This window comes from Balaenoptera ricei, chromosome 6 (genome assembly GCF_028023285.1).
Source record: "Balaenoptera ricei isolate mBalRic1 chromosome 6, mBalRic1.hap2, whole genome shotgun sequence".
NCBI lineage: Eukaryota > Metazoa > Chordata > Mammalia > Artiodactyla > Balaenopteridae > Balaenoptera > Balaenoptera ricei.
In genome coordinates, this window is record NC_082644.1 from 78,058,800 (window position 1) to 78,073,388 (window position 14,589).

At 36.7% G+C, this 14,589-nt stretch overlaps 1 protein-coding gene across 4 annotated transcripts in view; it reads right to left on the reverse strand.

Annotated features, from left to right (window-relative positions):
- Positions 1 to 1,483: 1,483 nt before the first annotated feature.
- The window catches only part of CARNMT1 (carnosine N-methyltransferase 1), a 44,281-nt gene continuing 31,175 nt past the window's right edge, over positions 1,484 to 14,589 (reverse strand). The window contains exons 7-9 of one of the 4 annotated variants that reach the window (XR_009503693.1): positions 7,052 to 7,155; positions 6,147 to 6,347; positions 1,484 to 1,601 (exon numbers count right to left, since the gene is read on the reverse strand). Coding sequence is in view for 2 of the 4 variants with exons in the window: in XM_059924930.1 (XP_059780913.1) it covers positions 6,246 to 6,347; positions 7,052 to 7,155 (206 nt within the window). In the remaining 2 variants the exon portion in view is untranslated. Of the gene's footprint in view, positions 1,602 to 2,773; positions 6,348 to 7,051; positions 7,156 to 14,589 lie in introns of those variants that run through there. The other 3 variants (XR_009503692.1, XM_059924930.1, XM_059924931.1) reach the window with 3 other exon arrangements.

Here is a 14,589-nt window from a genome sequence, read left to right on the forward strand (position 1 = left end):
GATCTCTCTGATAAGGAGACTTAAGCAGAGACATGAGGAAAATGAAGGGACAAGTTGTATATATATATGGGGAGTGATTGTAGGCAGAGGCAATGGCAAACACAAATGTCCTAGAGCAAGAGCATACCTGGCATGAGCTTGGGACAGCAAAAAAGCCAGTGTGGCCTTTTTTCTCTCAGTGTTTTGTTTTGCATAGTTGCTGTATCTGCTGTTAATCTATACATTTTTTCATCCCAGACAATGTACCTTTCAATTCTAGAAGCTCAATGTGGGTTTTATATGTCTCTACATAACTTTTTGAACATATGGAACACAGTTATGCTATTTTTTTAAATATTTATTTATTTGGCTGCACCAGGTCTTAGTTGTGGCATGTGGAATCTTTTAGTTGTGGCATGTGGGGTCTTTAGTTGTGGCATGGGGGATCTTTAGTTATGGCCTGTGGGATCTAGTTCCCTGACCAGGGATTGAACCCGGGCCCCTTGCATGGGTGCACGGAGTCTTAGCCACTGGACGACCAGGGAAGTCCCCAGTTATGCTATTTTAATGTTCTCTGCTAATTGTTGGTTCTGGGTTGGTTTCAATTGATTGATTTTTCTCCTCTTTATGGGTGGTGTTTTCTTCTTTCTCTGCACACATGGTAATTTTTTTTTTTTTTTTTATAAGAAATTGTCTCCTTTTTTTTTTTTTTAAGAAATTCACGTTCTTTTATTTATTTATTTATTTATTTATGACTGTGTTGAGTCTTCGTTTCTGTGCGAGGGCTTTCTCTAGTTGTGGCAAGCGGGGACCACTCTTCATCGCGGTGCGTGGGCCTCTCACCATCGCGGCCTCTCTTGTTGCGGAGCACAGGCTCCAGACGCGCAGGCTCAGCAATTGTGGCTCACGGGCCCAGTTGCTCCGTGGCATGTGGGATCTTCCCAGACCAGGGCTTGAACCCGTGTCCCCTGCATTGGCAGGCAGATTCTCAACCACTGCGCCACCAGGGAAGTCCTGCACACATGGTAATTTTTGATTGGATATCATATATTATGAGTTTTATTTTGTTGGGTGCTTTTTTTTCCTCTGGCTTGGGTATCTAGTTATCTCACACACATGCACTGATCAGTACTCTACAGATTACTCCAGGGGCACTGTCCTTAGATCTCCAGTGTTCTCTCTGTGTGCAACTCTTTCCTCTCACGAACTCTGTCCTACACAAGGTAACAACAGCTCACTGCCAGTGGAATCTGAAGCCTGTGATGCTGTGTGATAACAAAAACAAGACGCAAACCCAACTCAAGTTCTTCTAAGATTGACTCAACCTCCCATGCCTGCCTGAGAGGCATATATTTACACCCAGGCATAAATACTGTTTACTTCAGGTTCTGTTTTTTTTCTACACAGTAAGTGGAATTCAGTATTATGAGACTCAGGAAAAAAAAGGAAAAAAAAAAAAGCCCTTGTCAGCAGATGAAGCAATTAATGGAACTAGACTCAGAGTTGACCCAGATATTGGGATTATCAGTTAGGGACTAAAATATCTATAATATATTAAAGGATACAGTAAAAAAGGTGGACAACATGCACTGATACACAGGGAATTCCAGCAGAGATGAAAACTACAAAAAAGAGATAAATGGAAATGTTAGAAATAAAAAACATAATATCAGAGATAAAATTTCTTTCAACGGTTTCATTAGTAGAATGGACAAAGATGAGGAAAGACTCAAGGAACTTGAAGACAGGTAAAAAGAAACTATTCAGTTTGAAACACACAGAAAAAATTTTTTTAAAAAGTGTAAAAAACAAAACAAAAACTAAGAAACCACCAAAAACAGCATCCAGGAGTTGTGGGACAATGACAAGACAATCTGATGTACATGTAATAGAAGCCCCAGAAGCAAGAAGCAAGAGACAGCAGGGCAGAAGAAATATTTGAAGAGATAACGGCAAAGAACATTACAGAAATAGTAACAAAATATCAAACCACAGATCCAACAAATGGGGTCCAATGGGCTGCTGCTGGTCAGCCTCAGTGCCAGCTACGTAAAACCAAAAGCAGATGTGGTCAGTCTTCAGAGGCCAGAACTCAGAACAGTCCTCACGACTCTGGCCAATCCTCCGCTTAATGAACCTCACTACGTTTTTACTAACTTTTGGGTCTGGTCTGCCAGGTGAGAGCCTACAGACTGGCAGATTAAAGACACCTCTCTTTGGCCCTTAAACTTAGGCAAATTGCTCAGCTTCCCTCGTAGTTAAAAGAATAAATATTAAAATTAGATACTTATATTGACAAAATATGGAAAGCTTAGCAATATCTAGTACTGGCCAGGAATGGATGCAAAGTTATTCTCAAACGCTGGATGGAATGTAAATTGGTAGTCTTCTTGAAAGGCAACTTGACTGAAAGTGCACATACACACTCAATGATCCCACTTCTAAACAGCTACTGAAGAGAAATAAACACATATATGAGGCATGTACTACTAGCATGTTTGTAAAAGTGAGGGTAACCCTCCATTAAATTTTACTTGTGCCCTCTCTCCCATTACCTACTATTATATTTCTTTACACTTCCCACCAAGCTTTTGGAATCTATACTTATACCTGTCATCTTTGATTTTTTTCCCTAAGATTGCACTGAAACTTTTTTCAAAGGGTCACCATAAATATTAAAAGTAATGTCCTGTTACCAATCTTCATCTTTTTCTATCACTATACATCTTTTTCTATCACTATACAACAGTCAACACAGATTGAAATCACATTTACTTGTCCACCATGTGCTTTCACATATTCACATACAGGCATACCTCAGAGACATTGCAGACTCGGTTCCAGACCATTGCAATAAAGCTAATATCGCAATAAAGTGAGTCACACAAATATTCTGGTTTCCCAGGACATCTGAAAGTTATGTTTATACTGTCATTTATTAACTGTACAGTAGCATTATGTCTTAAAAAATGTACATACCTTAATTTAAAAATACCTATTGCTAAAAATGCTACCATCATCTAAACCTTCAGCAAGTCATAATCTCTTTGCAATGGTAACATCAAAGATCACTGTTCACAGATGACCATAACAAATACAATAATGGAAAAGTTTGAAATATTGCAAGAATTACCAAAATGTGACACAAAGACACGAAATGAGCAAATACTGTTGGAAAAATGGTGCCGATAGACTTGCTCAACACAAGGGTTATCACAAACCTGCGATTTGTAAAAAATGCACTATTTGCAAAGCGCAATAAAATGAGGTACACCTGTATAATATTTCACAGATAGCACATACGACCTCATAAAAACCCGCTGAAATAGGTGGTATCAATCCTCTCTTATAGATGAGGAAACAAACTTGGAGCACCTTGCCCAAGATCACAAATAATAATTCAGGAAAAGTATCTAAGTGCAAGTTAAGTGCTCATCCTACTAATGGCTGGTCCTGGAATTTTCTTCTACTGGTTCCTTTACAATTCTTGTTTGATTATTTAACAAAACCAAAGATCAAGATTAATTAGCATAAGGCCTAGCATACTCAGAAACCAAGTAATCATATTAGATGCATATAAAAATAGGCTAATCCAAGGGTTCAAAAGTATTATGTGTTCAATTAATTAAAATTCCCATGTCTATGGTTATGAGTAATTTAGATGGAAACAACCAAGCAAATATTGTTTCATAGCAATTGGCAGACTTTAATATTCAAGAAAAATTAAGTCCATCATACACATTAAAAATATAGGAAATTTCATGCAGACATGAAGCTTCCGATTCAGCCTTTGTGGCAACTTTTAGAATGAGAGTTACATATAAATACAGTACATTTTACAATTCCCAAACTTCATAATTTTATACTGTGATTTATACAGCTTCTCTTTATATTTTACATATCCCATCTTGCTCACTTGATTAATATACCCTAGCCTGCACTGCTTCAGATTATGGAAATTTTAAAAAAAACAATAACAAAAGCAAGCACAATGACCTATCTCCTCCCACTTGATGAAAATGAATGAAAACATTTGTGTATAGAGTTATTTAAGAAAAATGTTTTAAACTTTAAGGCTTACACACTTTAGTAGCTATTTCTACACATAAGAAATACAAAATTAAATCCTCCAGTGACACCTCTATCATTGATTGATACCACAATTTTCAAGTTTAGATTAACTACAAAAGCTATAAGAAAAAGAGTGACGCAAATTTGTGAAGTACATTTAAAAAACAGTATTCATAACATGAGGGAGAAATTAGAAACAAATGAAATAACTGATTTCAGAATTAACTAAAATATAAGCTATAATTTAGAAATATAATTAACATCATTAAAGAATAAAACCTGATAGCAAAAATTTTACGTAATAATGCCAACCCCTTGGTGTCAACCTGTTTTTCCCTCTATGAGAAAACCAAGATCGTTTGTTTTGATACAAGTTGTAAAAAAGTGAATATTAATCAGTGAATAAAAAGCATTTCTAAGTTACAAACAGTATGATTCCTTTCCTTTCAATGGCTTTTTAAAAATACTTATGCTCCTTTTAAGTTTCTTTCTTTAAAAGAAAATAATAAATTTGGGGTGTTTTTCCCCTGGCAATTAATTTCAAGTTCATCCATGTGGTAGGTAAGGAGAATTCCCACTAAGTGAATATCTGCCAAGTATTGAGGAACACAAAAAAGAGAAACAGTTTTTCAGAAACACTCAACAGGTTACATACACGTGTCCATAACTTGACAAATCAAATTAACTTCACGGAATCCTTCACTGCATCATGGGCATGAAGGCCACAGGAGCTCCTGTAGTGTACGCAGAAAAGGTCCTACTGGTAAGATGCCAAATCGCATAGTGACTCCCCCGCACCTAACTGACAGTAAAGGTCTAAAGATTTCTAAGTAAGTTTTCCTATGAAAACATGACATTCATGCTACCAGCACATTATTGAGATTAAGTCTATCTAATCCAAATTGCCACAGAGGTCACTTAATGTCATCACAATCATCTGTGAAAATATTCAATATTACTTCCTTTTCTCCAAGAAAAGGTTAAATTAGTCATCTCTACTTATCAAGCTACTGGAAAACAGGATAATAAACATTAAAAAAATACAAAGGAAAACTCCCTCCAATAAAGATCCGCTAGAGGTAGAAATTTAAAGCAGCATATATACTGTTTTAGCTACAGCTATCAGGGAACAAAATTGGTATTAATCTGAAATTATATTAATGGCTGCTTCTTACAATATCAAAGACACAGACCATGGGCAGTAATGTATCCCTAAATTTCATAGTCAAAATTTCTCCACATTAATACTATCATGACAGTTTTTACTAGTATATAATTGTTTTAACGGAAAAAAAGTGCTTGCTTTTGTAATTCATGTAACCTAAAGAAAAGACATTATTGTAAACATCTCACTGACAAACTCTGTATTCATTTATAGTTTGAAATCATACATTTCAAATGGGCAGATTTTATTCTCATGTCCCTAGTTTCCGAGCAGTACCTTTAATAAAGGCTTTTGTGCCTCACTTAGAATGGTGTAATCTCATACATTTCAGAGTGATCCATGATGAGTATGCTTTCAAAAAGCGTTCAATTTAGTGTGGCCAAAAGACTTAATTTCTCAGTTATTTAAAATGCATTTTACTGGCCTGTGATCCTATGAATTCAGCATTTCATAAAAATGAAATGTTTGATGCTAACTATAAACTCAGCTGAGCTAGAAAATAAAATCAAATAATCTGAATGATAAAAGAATAGATGCACATTTGATGTATAGATTCCTTAGGTCCAAAGTAAACAAAATTCCCAATTCCAGATGTTGAAAGTGACAGAGGATCCTTAGACTCTTTTAAAAATAACATGTGCAATGCATACAAAAGAACAAAAAAGGAGATTAGTATGGACTTCAATACTATTAGTCATTCATATGGCAGACTTGCAATGGACAGCTTCATGAAGACACTGGAGATAAAGTTTTTTCTACTGAAAGATAATTCTGGGCTTCAAGGAAAATGTATACTTGAAGACATTTCCTCCATTTTTACTTGTGTAGTACAAATATGCATGGCATAGTATGTTTCTGAAAAAGCAATAGACATATTAAGAAAATAGACGCTATTTCTTAATTCTGTTAGGAATAAGAAGGCACCACTGACTTGAGGTTGTGTCCCGTCATTGTGATAGTCGACTTTGAGTTGTTTATTTCAGCATCTGCTATTATTAAGCTTTTTTCCTTGTGATACCACTTGAGACCATTACTGTGGTTTACGGACCACAAACAAGACACATTCATAGTAGTACTTCATCATGGAGAGATCATTCACAGTATATGTTGACAAGACAGATTCTTTTTCCACCTGAAATGCAAACAATAATCATAATGATGATGATGATGACAACCATGGTGCTATTGTAAACATATTCTGTATATTAATTCATTTATTACACACAAGTACCCCCTAAGATTGGCACTATTAGTAATCCCACTTTACCAACAACAGTTTTGCTCAAGGTCACACCACTAATAAGTGGTGGAACTGGAATTCACACTCAAGAAGTCTAATTCCAAAGCTTGAACTCTAAACTACTATAATATGTTGCTTTTCTTTATCTTTAAGAACAAACCTGTTGTTTACTTTTTAAATGAATCAAATGCTTCTAAATAAACATACAACTAAAACACAATAGTCAAAGTATCATGAAACCTTATAATCACATGATAAGAAAAGACTGAACAGTACAAAAGTACATACAGTAAACAATATCCCTCTTACACCTGCCCTCCCACCCTGTCTACCTGGTATTTTTCAGTCTACAAAGGCCAATATTATAATGGTCAGCTACCACTTATTGAAAGGTGATTACACCAGAGATTACAGTTTTCTATTTACATACATATTATCTCAAATCCTTATAGTTCTAAAAGCTAAGTATTATTATTTTCACTTTATGGGTGAGAAAACAAAGGTTAAGAGGTAAAGCCAGTAACTGCCATAACATCACCATTCCTGTTTAAGTGCTTTGGAAGTTAAATTTTGGCAATACTTCATTCCATCCTTACCTCTACCTGGAATCCATACTGCAGGACAACGTTTTTTATATCCTCATAGCTCAATTCTATGGAAAGTTCATTTGCCAAATTTTCAAAGTGGTATAGCAGAGGACCTATGGTTTAAAGATACTATGAATGAACTACTTAAATATAAACATGCACTAGTAGCCGTTTAAACTGAACTCCAAGTTGAGAAATAAGTTGGGTAGAGGATGAAACGTAAAAAGGAGAAGTAAAGAACCATTACATTTGCCAAGGACAAGTATCCAGACCACTGAAACTTTGGCCAAGTAACTGCCATTTGAGTGCTGGGCCTACATTCATGGGGATCGAGACCCTCTGGTATAACCGCCTTGCACTGTGATTCTCCACATCATGGGCCTTACACCTGTAACTCTTAAGGTCCTGAAGGAGTAGCTGAATCACAGAATACCAAGTTCCCAAAATGCAAGGGTATACTGTAATTATAATTCCATAAGTAAATGCAAAACTGCAGTTACAAACTGAGTATCGCGTGAAAACAGAGAAGAGTCCTCAAGCCAGACTGGGAAGGAAAAATGCGGGGGTAAGGGGGGTTGGAGAGTTATAGGCTGGGCTTCCTAGAAGGAAAAGGTGATATGAGAGCTGGCTTTTTTTTTTTTTCCCTTCTTTTTTGGCAGCACCTCGTGGCTTGCAGGATCTTAGTTCCCTGACCAGGGATTGAACCCGGGCTACCACAGTTAACGCACTGAGTCCTAACCACTTGACCACCTTGTGCTGGCTTTTTAAGTGCACAGTTCATATCCCGGCTCTAACACCAACTAATTGTGTGCCTATGAACAAGTCACTAACTCTGCCCCATCTGTAACATGACTTTAACGTGAGATAACACACCTGGCATATAGTAGGCACTAAGCTCATCAAAGCTATTACAACTTTTTAAAATGACATTCCCCCTTTACTATTCTCTCACTCCAGATATCCAAGGAACTATCACCTGACTCAAACCAAATTTTCCAATCTTTTAGTCTCACATTTTGCCCGATCTATCAGCTTTATCCAGGTAACATTATCATTCCAAAGTTATACTAAAGGATTAACCTAGACAATTGTCTTTGTACCTTTCATTGGGTTAATTATAAATCCTGAGACCAACTCACCACCCCCACCCCATCCCCACTGCTCATACCATGTGCTAATAATCACAAGAGATAAAAGTAACAAACAAGACAAAGTTTCTGCTCCCAAACTGCTCAACACTCTGTGGAACATACTTACTTAGGGTTAAAAGGTTTTTCTTCTTCTCTTTTTTATTGTACATAAACCACTAGAAAAAAATAACTATAATTTATATATTAGTGCTCTTTTCAAAAGATAACAATGACTCCCCACCAAACTACTCACTCTATCAAGCTTCAATTCGTTTTAGCTGGATTAGTACTAGTAAAAATGAAAGATGCTACCATTTACTGAGCACCTATTGTATCCAAGATCATCCCAAAGCTTTTGAAGCCTTTTATTAAAGAACGCAGAGCCTCATAGCAAAGTCTTTCCAGCTCTAAAGCATATGCTGTTCCTTCTCTATTATTTTAAGAACCTCCAACAATATTGTTTTATTATATCTACATAAACACATTCCTAGGCCAGATTTTACTTCTACTTATGTTGTATTCCGTTACAAGCTATACGTCTTAAGTTTCTTTTGAATCCAACATAACGCCCAGCACAGCACTGAATGTACAGTTAAGCATCTGTAACTTTACCACCCAAAGACAACCATTACAACTGTGCTGTATTTTTCAGTCTCCTATTACAAATGGTACTTCAACAAATAACTCTGTGTATATTTCAGATTCTTCCTTACAAAAACATTCCTTGAAATGAAATTTCCAGGTCAAAGAGAATAAACAGGGCTTCCCTGGGGGCGCAGTGGTTAAGAATCTGCCTGCCAATGCAGGGGACACGGTTCGATCCCTGGTCTGGGAAGATCCCACATGCCGCGGAGCAACTAAGACCGTGCGCCACAACTACTAAGCTTGCACTCTAGAGTCCGCGAGCCACAACTACTGAGCCTGTGTGCCACAACTACTGAAGCCCACGTGCCTAGAGCCCGTGCTCTGCAACAAGAGAGGCCAACGCAATGAGAAGCCTGTGCACTGCAATGAAGAGTAGCCCCTGCTCATCCCAACTAGAGAAAGCCCACGCGTACCAACGAAGACCCAACGTAGCCAAAACTAAATTTATTAAATAAATAAATAAAATAAAACAAAGAGAATAAACATTTTTACTGACCTGATTCAAACTGCCAAAATGCTTTCCAAAGGAGATATAACAGTTTTCACTCACAACTGCAATGGTAAGTACTTGTTTTAACACCTTACTTTAGGAAGTGGTGGGAATGCAATGGTACAGTCACTCTGGAAAACTGGTTGGCAGTTTCTTGTAAAGTTTGACATACATGCACCACATATGACCCAGTAATTCCACCAGTAGGTACTTATCCAAGAGAAATGAAAACTTGTGGCTACATAAAGATTTGTACTCAAGTGTTTATAGAAACTTTATTCATAATCATAATAATTTGGGAACAACCCGAATGTCCATCAACCAGTGAAAGAATAAACAGAATGCAGTATATCCATACAATGAAATATTACTCAGCAATAAAAAAGAAAAAAGCTACTGGTATATGCAACAAAATGGATGAATTTCAAAAGCATTATGCTAAGCAAAGAAAGCCAGACACAAAAAGCAACTTACTGTATGATTCTATTTATATGGTATTCTGGAAAAGGGAGAACTATAGTAACATAAAACAGAGAACTGCCAGGTATTAAGGATGAGAGAACTGACTACCAACGGGCACAAGAGACCTTTTGGGGAATGATAGAAATGTTCCCTATCTTGACAGAGGTTAACAGTTACATGATTATCCAGCTTTCAAAATACATCAAACTGTACACTTTAAAAAAAAAAAGGGTGAATTTATTATATGTCAACTATACCCCCCCCCAAATCTAACTTAAAAAGAAAAAACACAATAAGTATTTTTATTAAACTAAGTATTTGCTAATTTGGCAAGAGGAAAATGATAGGCCAGACACGATTTCATCTGCATTTCCTAGAGGCTGAGCAGTTTTTCACATTTATTACCTGGTGGCTCATTCTTTAAATGAATGTTTACCAAGCACCTAGCAAATACCTGGCACTGGATATATAAAGATGAATAAAACATTGCCACACTCCTCGAGGAGTTCTTTATTTTCTCAACTTGCATGTCTCTTCACATTTTTTAATGGAAATAACAGAAGAAGCAAAGAAATATTTTTTCCTTGACCATAAGTATAAAGCAAGCTCAATAAGAGAAAGCTAAAATAACATGAAATATCATAAAAATAAAATCAAACCCATGAGTAATCCTAACACTCACAGATAACCACTTGAAAACTTAATGTGTCTCCTTGCAGTCTTTCCTTGATGCATTAGCATGAGATATTACATATATAGTTTTGCATCTTACACTTCATTAGAACATTTCCCTATTTTATTGATTATTTCTGGAGAATGGTTTTACTATGTGGCTATCCTATGACTATTTATCCATTCCATTACTGTTAGAAATGTAGGTTCAGTCTAAGTTTTCGCTCAGTGAGTATGCCCATTCATTGGTCTTTAGTCTTCACCCATATCTAATTATTTCGCTCTGACAGACTTCTACAAGTATAATTAACCTAACACATGTACGTAATACTGAATGCAATTATGTAATAGGTTAGATGGCAAGGCAAATATTTGAGGCTTTGTGGGCCACATACAATCTCAATCACACATTCTTATTTGTGTGTCCCCCTACCCCAACCCTTTAAAAAATGTAAAAAATACTCTTAGCCGGTGGGCCACAAATAGGCGGCTGGCCAGATATGGCCTGTGGGCTATAGTTTGCCAAACCCTGACCAGTGTATGAATTGTTAAGATTTTATCATACATTATCAAATTGTTTTCTTCCTAAATAAAGTTTTATTACTATACTCCCACTAGCAGTGCATAAGCATACCCTATCGCACAGTACCTTATCTAAACATCAAGCAAAAAATTTTAAAATCTACCCAATATGATACGTGAAAAATGGCATCTCATGTATATTTATTTGATTAGCAATGAAGGCGAACATTTTTTCCCCCTGTATATAGGTCATTTACATTTACTCTTTTATAACTTATACATTTATGCTGTCTATTTCACTTCTGGGTAGGTTTCTCTTAAAGACTTTTAACGTTTTTTCCCTTTCCAATTTTTTTCTAATTAAAAAAATAGAGCTCATTGCAAAAATACAAAAACATATAAAGGAACTTCTGCTTCCTGTAAAGGCAGGTTAGGTTATTCAGACCAATGCTTCTACTGAAAACAACTAAAATTGGCGTATATAATTTATTTTTTTAAATCTTAAAAATATAGAATACATGGCAAGTTACTAAGAAACTACCAGGAGCCCAGAGGATTAACCAGAGGTAAAGCTAGATGCCATTTTTACCCTGAGGGTATTTGACTATCCATATGAAATGGACCTGCAATTTAACAAACTCTTTTGGCCAGGGTGATAAAAAGACAAAACTCTGAGCCTACCCAAGGTAGGTCTGACAGATCACCCAACATTATATTTGGAATCTTACAGGCTATTTTCTGCTTTTTTTTTTTTTTAAATTTTTTTTTAAACATCTTTATTGGAGTATAATTGCTTTACAATGGTGTGCTAGTTTCTGCTGTATAACAAAGTGAATCAGCTATACGTATACATATATCCCCATATCCCCTCCCTCTTGCATCTCTCTCTCACCCTCCCTATCCTACCCCTCTAGGTGGTCACAAAGCACCGAGCTGATCTCCCTGTGCTATGTGGCTGCTTCCCACTAGCTATCTATTTTACATTTGGTAGTGTATATATGTCCATGCCACTCTCTCACTTTGTCTTATGGGCTATCTTTAAGGTGAGAAATAAGTAAATTGAACTCTATCCTTTAACCTGGGGGTGGAGGGGGGGAAGGGGGTTGCAAGAAAAGCTGACCTAGTGCTTACTAAACAAGGGGAAAAAAAGAGAAAAAAAATAATTTCAGAGAGATATTGTAAATCATGCTTTAACCCTAGGGTAGATTTTCAGCCTAATTTTACATAACATGAGTGGTCCAATGAATCTCAAGTCCAGGTTTTAGTTTAATATTTAATTTTAATTTAATTTAGAATTTAATATTCTGTTGTTTATCTGATAATGTTCCAATCTTCTCCCAGAAGCAAATGCACATTCCTTTGGAGAAAAAACCCTTTAATGTATGTCTCCAGAAATCTCCAAAAGTGACTTCTCAAGGGCAATGAGCAATAAATAAATGGTTAAGGTCCACAGCCCAGGGAAACAAAGAACCATAAGCAAGAACCAGCAGGAACAGGAGAAAGCAGAGACTGACCTGCAAAGACTTGAGATATTACAATTACTGGACAAAATACACTCAGTATTTTCAAAGAAATAAAAGACTATCTTGAAAATATATTCAGAGAATAGAAGATTCTTAAATGACATCGCAGACCAAAACACACAAACAAACAAACAAAAAAACCCCACCTAATAGAAATAAAATAGATGTTAGACACAGTGAAAGAGAGAATTTGTGAATGGGAGGACAGGTCAGAATAAATTATCCAGAATGCAGAACAGAGAGACAAAAAAATAGCAAGTAAAGAGAAGTGAAAGCTAGAGTGAGAAGGTCTAAAATACATTTGATTGCATTTCCAGGAGAGAAAAAGAATGAGGGAGAGGAGGTTTATGAAATAATAATAGAAATAATACATGTTATTACTTATTTTGATGCTACACTTGTCTCATATTGGCAAGTGGAGACCCTTTTTTGAGCTAAGATTTTTCAGAACTGATGAAAAAATTTACAGACTCAGGTAGCCCAATAAACTGTATAGTTTTTAAAAAGAAAAATTCACAATTAGATATAATATTGAACCTGAAAAAACTACAAAGTGAAAAATCTTAAAAACAAAACTGATTACTTAAAGAAGCAACAGTTAAAATAGCTAAAGTCTCAACAGCAAAAATGGAAGCTAGAAGCCACTGGAATGATATCTTTCATGTATTGAAAGCTATATGCCAACCTTGTACTCTATACCTAGTGTTGCTTGGGAACTAAAAGTACCAGCATAAACTCATGATCTATAAACATGAACTGTGTCTATAGACATAGAAGGGTACAAACATATACTTCTAAAAAGGTCTAGAAGCAATAGCATCACAGAGGTAGAATCCAGATTTTCATTTCTACATACCATTCTCCACTAAAAGGAACCAGGAATCCTTGGAAAAATGACTGATTTCAGGGATCTCAGGCAGAAAAAGTATAAGATGGGCCTGTTATACCTGGTTATGCCAGAAAGGAGGTGCTCAAAAAATGACAGGGATATGTCAAAAGGACACAGGAGCCAGCTTGAAGGAGATCCCATTTACCAAATCTGGGATAAGTTGATTTAAACCATTTATATCCTTAAGGTTCTAAAAGTTCCAGTTAAGAGACAGAGATTATTAGATTGGATAGTGAAAGAAAATTTAACTGTATGCTGTATATAAGAGACGCATCTAAAACATAAAGATACAGAAAGGATTTAAGAGAAAAAGATCCACCATACGATTATTAAAAGCTGGTGTAGGACTTCCCTGGTGGCGCAGTGGTTAAGAATCCACCTGCCAATGCAGGGGACATGGGTTCGAGCCCTGGTCCAGGAAGATGCCACATGCCGTGGAGCAACTAAGCCTGTGCACTGCAACTACTGAACCTGCACTTTAGAGCCTGCGAGCCACAACTACTGAGCCTGCACGCCAAAACTACTGAAGCCCACGCACCTCTAGCCCATGCTCCACAACAAGAGAAGCCACTGCAATGAGAAGCCCGCACACTGCAACAAAGAGTAGCCCCCGCTCGCCACAACTAGAGAAAGCCTGTGCACAGCAATGAAGACCCAATGCAGCCAAAAATAAATAAATAAATTAAAAAAAAAAAAAAAAAAGCTCATGTAGCTATACTGACATGCCCACTTAAAGAAACATGGCTTGCATCTGTGCAAAACAGACAGCTGGCACTCAAACCCCAGCAAAAAGTTTTATAGGCAAGGTAGGGAGGTGTCGGGAGTAGGAGTAGGGTGAACTGGTGGTCACTGCCTGATCATTTTCCAATGCAGACTTTTAATTAATCCTCTTCTTTTCTGTCCTACATTTCACACTCACTCTCTACTAGGCCATGCTTTCATAAATTCTGCTCCTTTTCCATTTACTTTTCCCAGGGAATTAAACTTCTGGTCTCCTGCCTGAGCATGGACTGGAAGGGGGCATAAGGTAGGCATCTTGGTTAGATGAGAGGTCAACTGTTTCCTAAATACAGGTTTTCAACTTATGTTGTTTTCATTTGGTGCCTCATTTTCCAGGGTTATTCCAGGTCAACCGGCTCTATTCACGTTGGTTTCTTTGCACAACTTATCCACCTACCCCATCTTCTGAAATACTGTTACATTCTTTTGTCCCC